A 10564-nucleotide genomic window follows, 5' to 3' on the forward strand; every position below is an offset into this window, starting at 1 on the left:
CACACACAATCACTAAGACACAAAAACATTGACACAAACATACACGAAACAAATGCACACAAAGAAACATAAACACACAAACATACAAACATGCACACAAAAACAAAAAGACACAAATACAAACACAAAATTGTGCACATGAGAAGCACACAAAGCACCCACACACGAGACATGCACACACATTAATATACACAAACACATATACAAACAAACACACACACAACCACAAACACAGAAAGAACACACACATACAAACATGCACGCAAACACACAAATACACAAATATCAACACAAACGTGCACATGAGAAAAACACATGAAACTCCCACACAAGAAACCGCACACAAACATAAATATACATGAACACATAAACGCACACAAACCCACAAACACACAAAGAATTAAATCCATAAACACCCACAGACACAAACAGACACACATAAACATACAGACCAACACAAACACACACATACTAACACAGACACAAGCACGTGCGTGCGCACACACAACCACACACACACACACACACACACACACACACACACACACACACACACACACACAGAAAGACACACGCACAAGCACATGTACCAGCACACTCACAAATACACACAAAAAACACATAAACACACAGATACACACAAACATAATCAGACACAAAAAATAAACACGCTCAAAGATGCACAAACATATACACCCACATGCAAATACACACAAACACACAAACGCACACATACACGCAAACATACGCAAACACAAACACTAGAAAAGACAAACACAGACAACCACACATAAAGACACAAACACAAACATTACTGGCCTCAGTACTAACAAGGCATATGGGCCTGATGGGGTCCCTCCTGTTGTTCTCAAAAACTGTGCTTCTGTGCTTACACCCTGCCTAGGCAAACTATTTCGCCTTTGTCTGTCAACTTGTACCTTTCCTTCTTGCTGGAAGTTTGCTCTCATTCAGCCAGTCCCAAAGAAGGGTGACCACTCCCAACCCTCCAACTATCGTCCAATTGCTTTAACGTCCTGTATTTCAAAAGTTTTTGAGTCAATTCTTAATAAAAAAAATTTAAGGCATCTTTCCTATCACAACCTTCTTTCCGATCGTCAGTATGGGTTCCGTCAGGGACGCTCCACTGGCGATCTTCTCACCTACCTTTCAGACTCCTGGTCATCCTCCTTTCGGGATTTTGGCGAAAGCTTTGCCATTGCACTTGACATCTCAAAGGCTTTCGATCGAGTCTGGCATAAATCTTTAATTTCCAAACTGCCCTCCTACGGTTTCTATCCTTCTATCTGTACCTTCATCGCTAGCTTCCTTTCTGGTCGTTCTATAGCTGCTGTCGTAGACGGCCATCGTTCTTATCCTAGATCTATCAACAGTGGTGTTCCTCAGGGCTCTGTCCTATCACCAACTCTCTTCCTTTTATTCATCAATGATCTTCTAAGCTGTACATCTAACTCTATCCACTCATACGCTGATGACTCCACCCTTCACCTTTCCATTCGGTTCCCGCAACGCCCATCTCAACAGTTACTTCAAGAAACAAGGGATGAGGCTATGGCACACCTAATGACTGACTTGGCTCATATCTCTGACTGGGGTAAAAATAATATGGTTGTCTTTAATGCTTCTAAGACTCAGTTCTTACACCTATCAACCCGACAAAATCTTCCACAGGTATACCCACTAATGTTTAATAATATTCAGATTAATCCTGCATCATCCTTGAACATGCTTGGGGTTTCATTTACTCGGGACTTATCTTGGAAAGATCATATTGCATCTCTTGTAAAATCTGCTTCCAAGAGATTGGGTGTGCTAAGCCGACTCCGCTCTTTCTTTACCCCTGCACAATTGTTGACTCTATACAGGGGTTTTATCCGCCCCTGTGTGGAGTACAACTCTCATGTGTGGGGAGGCTCCCCACATACAGCTCTTCTCAATAGGGTAGAGTCAAAGGCTTTTCGTCTCATTAACTCTCCTCCTCTTACTGACTCCCTTCAACCTCTGTCTCTTCGCCGCACTGTTGCATCTTTATCTCTTTTCTATCGCTACTTTAATGGTCACTGCTCCTCTGAACTGTCTGCTTGCATTCCTCCACCTCTACGACGGGCGCGTAGCACCCGTCTGGCAGCAAACTCTCATCCCTTTTCTGTCCAACTCTCTAATGCAAGAGTTAACCGTTACTCCCAGTCTTTCATTCATGCAACAGGTCAGCTCTGGAACTGTCTCCCTCTGTCTGTATTTCCTCCTGCCTATGATCTCCAGTCTTTCAAACGCAGTGTGTCCAGGCATCTCAAAATGATCGGATCTTGAATTTGGCTCTCTATTGTATTTTGTTTTTCTCTTGGAGGGAACTGTTACTGCGGGCTCATGGCCTTTGGTTCCTTCTTCCTCGCATAAAAAAAAAAAAAAAAAAAAAACACACACACACAAACATACACACATGCAAACACTCACAAATACACATACACACAAACTAATACATGCAAACACAGATACACACACAAACACACATACACACAAACACACATACACACAAATATACACAAACACGAACACTGCAATACACACACACACACACACACACACACACACACACACACAGTCCCAGGAGTTTTTTTTTTTTATTGAATATGTGATTACTGGAGCCATTCTACTGACTAATGCCTGAATTGCATTGCTTTTGGAGTGAAATTTACCGGTATTTGTTTCAATGGTGAAAATGGGAATAATTATATTCACAGTCAACAATAAAAAGTCATCATGAAAGTTTTGTGGTGCGCTTGATACAGTTCTATAGTAGGTGCTGATTCCGAAATTCTCATGCGTTTTTTCCTACCATTTCTAGTTTTTATGATGAATGATGAACCTTCATGTTGAAACCATATATAACAGTAATCACACATATTCCTGTTTTTAACACTGTTTATGCTTTTTTGCAGATGTTGTTGCTCATTGAATCAGTTGAAATATCAAGGCAATGCAAAAATAACCCTGATTGTTTCTGTTATATCTGTGGTTCGTTCACCCCCAAGGGACAGCGACGCAACATCACGAATGATATCAAGAAGGTCTATCATCTGTACTTCGGCTGTGCTCTTGCAGATCAAGACAGAAATTGAGCACCGCATGTAATTTGTATACCTTGTTTGAATGGACTAAGGGACTGACCGATTAGGAGAAAAAAGGCAATGTCATTCACCGTTCGTATGATATGGAGGGAGCCGAAAGATCATGCTACAGATTGTTACTTCTGCAATGTTAACATATCCGGGTGTCAGGACTACATATTATAATTACAAATCATAATAGATAGATAGATAAATAGATAGATAGACAGCCCTCTGCGAGCCTGGGAAAAGGAAATGAGTTTGCAAGTTACACTGAGGAAAGCTGACGACAGCGGCCAGTAAGGAGATGATGCAGTTAGCTGTCAGCAGTCCTCTCGTGAACAAAGACCTAGTAACCATACACACACATATACGCACATACTCACACACAGGCTTCTTAAACTTTCCATCCACGAGGAACACACGTGATACGTCTCCTGTTTCACCAGAATTTAGGAAAGAAAGCTCAGAAGGAGACAGGCCTTAGAAGAGACAGGTCACAGTGAGAAGGGCTTGGCAATTTGAGAGAGAGAGAGACAGAGAGATAGATAGCGGGACGGGACTCTATACTTACGCTCTGTGTGAGAGACTTGTTAATATTTCCAAGACAAATATAAATAGTCCCATACTATTCTTTACCTCTCCTGTCACTACATGACAAATGGGAAGCTACTCCAAGATATAAAAACCGCTCGTCCACAAATCTAAAATATATATATAACTCAACCACAAAGGAACCTACACAGTCTTTTATGACACAAAGTCATTTATGACACGGGTTTTCTGTTAAGGACAAACACAAGATTGCTTACCCAGGTTTGGAATCCGCTACAAGACCAGTGCTGCACAAGGATGAAGATCTTCCCATTCCAAAACCACCACAAGATGGTATCACCAGTAGCGATGATAAGGACAAAGATGTAACCCAAACTGAGTCAGATGAAGCAGCTGAGGATGCAGAGTTTTTAGCCGACAATGAAGACATACCTGAACAGTTCTCTCAAGGAGAGTTGAATGACTTAGTTCCAGATTTGGGACTACCGAAGGACAAGGCTGAACTTTTCGCATCTCATTTGAAAGAAAAATGTCTGCACAAGCAAGATTTTCGAGTAACATACTTCAGAAAACGAAAAGATCTTTCTTCATATTATTCTGTTGATGGACCAATATGCTTTTCCAACGTCATTGATGGATTGTTCCGCTGCCTTCTCACAGAAGCATGATCCTTCTCAATGGCGTTTATCCACTGATTCATCGAAGAAAAGCTTGAAGGTGGTATTGCTGCACAATGGGAATATGAAACCTTCTGTGCCTTTGGGACATTCAGTGCACATGAAGAGTGCTATGAAAACACTGCAGCCCTTTTAGATGCCATAAAATATGACGGATACAAATGGAAGTTGTGTGGAGACTTGGATGTGATCGGTTTGCAGATGGGACTGCAATCAGGTTTCACAAAACTCTGTTGTTTCCTATGCCTCTGTGATAGCCGTGCAGCTTCCAAGCACTACATGCAGTCGACAGGGCCGCCTAGACAAACATACGAGCCAGGAACTTCGATCATCATGAAGGAGCCGCTGGCTGCTCCTGGTGACATTCTTCTTCCTCTGCTTCATATAAAGCTCGGCTTAATGAAGCAGTTCCTGAAGACACTGGGAAGAAGAAACACTGAAGCATTCGGATATGTCACAAGCAAACTCCCAGGCATCACTGAAGCGAAGCTGAAAGAAGGAACTGCTGAGAGAGCTCAACTTCAGCACCTATCTGGCCAATGTGGAACTGGCTGCCTGGACCTCATTCAAGTGGATATGTGAAAATTTCCTGGGAAACAAGAGGTCACTGGATTATGAAGATGGTGTCGAGTGACATCTCAATTAATTTGCTGCTATGGAGTGTCGGATGTGGCTGAAAGTTCATTTTCTCCATTCGCACCTTTAAGTTTTCGAGCAGAACCTGGGAGCCATCTCTGACGAACAGGGAGAATGTTTCCATCAAGATATTAGTGCAAAGGAGCATCGCTATCAAGGCTTCTGGAATAAGAGTATGCTCAAGGATTACTGCTGGGTCCTGTACAGGGACAAGCTTGAATCGCAGCATCGAAGGATGTCTAAAAGTTGATGATTTTGAGAAGTCTGACCTTTGCAAAAGTGCACTGAAACTCTCTCTCTGTTATATGTCTTGCAGGAGAGTTTCCTGTTTTGTCATTTCAGTTTGCATGAAAATACAGTGTATATGTGGACTACTTGGAGACAGTGAATTTATACAATGAATCGACACTTCAAAAAACTTTGAAAGTTCATATATACCGAGAAAAATTTCATTTTTATAAGGGTCGCTTCACACACTGTATGTCCGCCACATGACAGAGGATGACTTGCACTTTTTCACCGAGTCGAACAAATCACTCAACCACCGCATGAGCCTTGCACCACATGATAGCCGTTCCACAATTGTACAACACCCATTCGACACCCACTCGATACACACGCTACTCACACGTTACTAACACGATTGTGAGACAATAAATCATTTAATGGCCAGGATTCTCGCTCAACTCTGGCATGCTTTCGACATGATAACAGCACGAGAAGTACATATTTGGTCGTTAGCCATACGACATCTTCAAGACGTGCCCACAGTCGCACACATCGTACGCATGATTGCAAAACGATCACTACAACCATAGTACGACACACACAACTGCCGTACGACCAACATCAGCCCTATACCGTATATATAGGGGGAGGGTCATCCACCCACTTCATTCTACCTCTTGAGTTAATACAGACAACATGGAGGCCAACGTGGGTGTCCTCGACCAACATTCCACCAACATGACAGATGATGAAGCCTTTGAAGCTCAATTCAACTGCAGCCAAATGCTGATAAACAACTTGAAACTTCAGCTGTGTTGCACCATCCTCCTCAAGAAGATACAGGATAAGAAAAAAAAAAAACACTCAAGTCACGTAGTTGTTCTGTAAGGGACTGAATCATCGAAAGACCCCAGCATGGCCACTGTGATACTTTGATGAAGACCCTCCTGGACACCAACAAGCCCACCTACATGAGGATGGATGAGGAGCTCTTCAAAGAGATACTTGAGTGGCTCACACTGAGGATTGCCAAGCAGGACACAAACTGGAGGAAGGCCCTGGAGCCAGGTCTATGTCTAGCCATGACACTCTGCTTTCTGGTCACAGGGGAGGCATACAAGAGCCATCATTGAGGAGTTCATGGAGGTCATCATGTGCCCGACGACACCGAAGGGGTGGAAGGGGGTTGCCAGAGGATTCTCAGACACCTGGAATTTTCATCGCACCATAGGGACCATCTACGGCAAGCACATTGCAATGCAAGCCACTGCCAACATGGGATCCCTTTACTACAACTATAAAGGGTTCCATTCCATCATTCTGCTGGCACTGGTGGACTCGAAGTACAGGTTCATGTACGTCGACGTGGGAGTCAATGGGTCAGCATCGGATGCCGGAATATTCCAGGTGACTGACCTCAGGAAGGTGCTTGAGGACGACACTGCAGGATTGCCACCCAGAGAGCCACTACCTAGGGGTGATATGCCAATGCCCTACTTCTTTGTGGGTGACGACTCCTTCTCAATGAGAGAATGGCTGCAGAAAACAGCGTAACTCAACTACCGTCTGTCGAGGGCCAGGAGGGTTGTCAAGAACACCTTTGGGATCCTGGCCAATCACTTCCGGTGCCTCCTCATGACCCTGAACCTACACCTACCACTGTAGAGAAGGTGATCCTTGCCAGCTGCATTCTCCACAACATACTGATAGAAAGATGCCCCGGAACGAACGTACTACCTGATGGTGTGCACGACATGGACGTGATGCATGGACTCTGGAGGAAGGACCCCCTACACAGACTCAAGCCACGCCTTCAACAAACGGGACCAGGACTTGCCAAGGCTGTGAGGGACTACCTCATGGACTACTGCAGCCAGCCAGATAACATGCTGCCATGGCAGGAGCCAGTTGACTAATTGCAAAGCAAAAATAATTGAATAGAAAATAACCACGACCCTGTATGCAATATCTATAACAATTTAACGTCCCATTGAGAATTGCATTTCTTTCCTGATTGCAAAACTTACGTGTTGTCAGACATCATTCGAATAGCAGCTTTTAAGATATTGTTAAAGTATTTTGATAGTTGTATATATTCGTCATTTTTCAATTCTCAATGACTTCATTTAAGTTCAGTATATCCATAAATATTAACTTGTATTCTCATTTACTTATATAATATTGTAATGTTTCCATAATAATTTCTATCCTTATTTAGTATTGTCTAATATTGTAACATTTTCCATTCTATTTTGTAATCTCATTTATAATTAAAATATTTAATGTTTCAATAAAAAATTTTATTACTTTTATAATACTGTAACTTTTTCTATTATCTTTTGTAATCTCATTTATACTTCAATTATAATATCAATGTTTAATGTTTCAATAAATAGTTGTATTACTTTTATAATATTGTAACTTTTTCAATTATCTTTTGTAATCTCAATATTGAAGTATAATTATTATACTTCAATTATAATATCAATGTTTCAATAAATATTATTGTTATTTCTTAATGTATGTTTTATCTTATACAGTTCTCCCTTGCCATCCGATTCCCCACTATTCAATATTTCACTCTTACAATCGATCTTTTTTTAAAACCATTGCTCGTAATACGATTTGGGTCACTTGTTTTGTGTAGGGTCGTCTTCCACAATGGGGTCCCTCATGCCCACACGCTTCTTTTTCTCGTGACCTCAGTCACTTTCTATTGCTTTATAGGTTCTCCAACTTTTCTTGCTCCTTTTCCTCTTCTCTTTTCTTGCCCACTCTTCATTTCTACTTCCTTACTTTGTCTTTGTTTAATGTTCATATGCCCTCTTGTCTTTTATTCCAACACTGTGTTGAGGTCCGGGTGTGGGTGAGAGGGGGCCGGAGATTAATAATGATTTTGACACTGCCCAAGGGTGTTTATATATATGCGGCCACTGCCACACAGCACAAATCATCGCACCACTGTTGAGTGTGTTGTGCGCATATTGTGTGTGTCATGTGCACATCCAACTGAGCTCTTGCGCCTATCCTGTGGGCCGTGAGCAAATCGGGTGTTTGTCATGTAGCCAATCTGGTGCCATACACGACTATGGCGGTATATTGTGTAGCAATCCAGTTGTTATTGTGCAGTTATCGTGTAGGTCGAGTGGCAATCGTGCCTGCCACACGATAACCTGGTTTCACACACGCGATTACTTGTGTGGATATTGTGTTGTGATCATACACTGATCGTGCTGAAGTCGAGTGACTCTTACAGGTGTCGAGTAACGATCTGGCTGTTGTCGTACAGTGGTTGTGGAAGTCGATTTTGGGAGGATATTTATCTTGTTGTTGTTTTCTTGTAGTGTTGTGATAGTATAAAGATCGTGTTGTGGTTGTGCTACTGACGTTTCAATCGAACACAGACTGAGGTCAATAAAGTTGGTCGATCACAGGACGACAACGGCGATTCTCACACGATCATAGTTCGATAACAACACGATAGTAACACGACAAAAAATAGCGTTTTTTCGTCGCACTGTCGGCCAAAAAATAGTGCATGCACTATTTTTTGGCTGACCACAGTGGATGATTTCCGACCCGTATGACACCCCCTCGAAAAGGACGAATTGAGGAGATCTTTTTACACGATAAACAGACGATGTTAGCCGACTCAGAAAAAATTTAATTTTCTCTTTTAAAGATCGGCTGTGATCAGGGGCTATCGTACTGTGTTTGACGCAGACTTAAGTAAGCATATGCATCCAGCGGTAAAAATCAACCAAATGATAAAAGGTAGTTTCCATATTATTGCGGCACGCTATGCTAAAACTCAGTGCATAGAAATGCACTAGAAATGTTATATTTCATACCTGATGAGAGAAAATAGTTTGATTATGTAGACCTGTTATCCATTTCCACCTAAAATTGCCAGTATCTTTCTATGTCATTGTCTTAGTTTTCCTTTAAAAATAACAAACTATGAACTGCCAAACAAAATATCTAGTGATGGCAGGGTGATCCAAGAATAGGTTTCCACTAGTAACTCTGGTTACGAGGAATAGACTGTAGCACCAGTCGAGCAGGGCAGTACTTCTAAGGTGGGTGGCAAGCTGATGACAGGGAGAGCTGGAACTCCCGTTTTATCAGCCCTCGGGACTAGTTCGTGACCATCCCCCTTTGGTGAACTTTTTTGGTGTTTCAGCTACACAGAGAGTAGAGAAGCATGCTCTCTAATGCAAGTTTCTCTGTCAACACCAAACTACATGCACAGTACACATGACACTTCCTTTTCAATTAAAAAAAAAGAAAAATGGTGTTATTCAACCAAGCCTCAGAAACCCCAGGAGGGGACCATAATTTTTTTTTTTATGTGTCCAACTTTGGGCATAAGGTTCATAGCCTACTCTCACGGCCCAGTCCTCCTACATATCACACACCTCTACATGTCACCACCTCAACGCTAAGATCCACCGTCCATATTGAATATATACTAGGGCTGTCTAATACAGGACTGGTGTGCTGGTATTAGAGGAGATATTTTTAAGATATATTGGTGGATCCTCTAGTAGATCAGTAAAGTCTAATTTAATGAAATTCAAATCCTTAAAATGTTCTCAGGCGCAGCGGGGATTTGAACCTGGGTCCAGTAAGACTGCAGACCACCTCTCTACCAACTGAGCCACCGCCTCCCCCATCCTCCCCTCTCCCGGTGACGACTCAACGAGATGCCTAAAACCATTGTCTGATTCCTTCTTCATTTCTGCAACATTCGTGGCCTATCACTCTGTTTACATCTCCTCCTCTAAACCTTACCTTCTCTTCTTGACTGAGACTCAGGTGTCTGAGGCAACTAATAGCAAACTCATTTCTGTATCCTTCTACTTTCTCTATACTCATTTCAAAGCCAAAGGTGGCTGTTGTGTATATGTATTCAACGACTTATCTTGTTCTAGTGTTCGTGACCTTGATTCTTCTGAATTCCCTACTCTCTGGCTTCGGCTTTCCTGTCATTCTCTGACTAAGTATATCTGCCCTGTTTACTTATCCCTTAATTCTATTGACTATCAAAAATTCTTCGACTGTCTTACTTCTACAATGGAACACATTCTATCCATTTCTACTTTCTCTGAAATCTCCATTCTAGGAGATTTCAATGTTCACCACCACCTTTGGCTCTCCTCTCCTTTCACTGATCCACCTGGTGAACAAGCCTATCTCTTTTCTATCCTTAATGACCTAGAGCAGCTTGTACAGCACCCTACCCATATCGCTGACCGCCTTGGAGAGAGCTCCAAGATACCTGACCCCTTCCTTACAGCTAATCCTTCTACTTACACTGTTAACCTTTCCTTTCCGTTGGGC

General features: G+C 42.2%; 1 protein-coding gene across 1 annotated transcript; it reads left to right on the forward strand.

The window, feature by feature from the left end:
• Window positions 1-6373: 6373 nt before the first annotated feature.
• On the forward strand, window positions 6374-6775 carry LOC145395523 (uncharacterized). The gene has a single exon (XM_080269130.1). The coding sequence runs from the start codon at window positions 6374-6376 to the stop codon at window positions 6773-6775; it is 402 nt and encodes a 133-aa protein (XP_080125256.1).
• The last annotated feature ends 3789 nt before the right edge of the window (window positions 6776-10564 follow it).

This window comes from Coenobita brevimanus, chromosome 31 (assembly GCF_032717465.1).
Source record: "Coenobita brevimanus isolate Jiangsu-jjx chromosome 31, ASM3271746v2, whole genome shotgun sequence".
NCBI classification, from domain to species: Eukaryota; Metazoa; Arthropoda; class Malacostraca; order Decapoda; family Coenobitidae; genus Coenobita; species Coenobita brevimanus.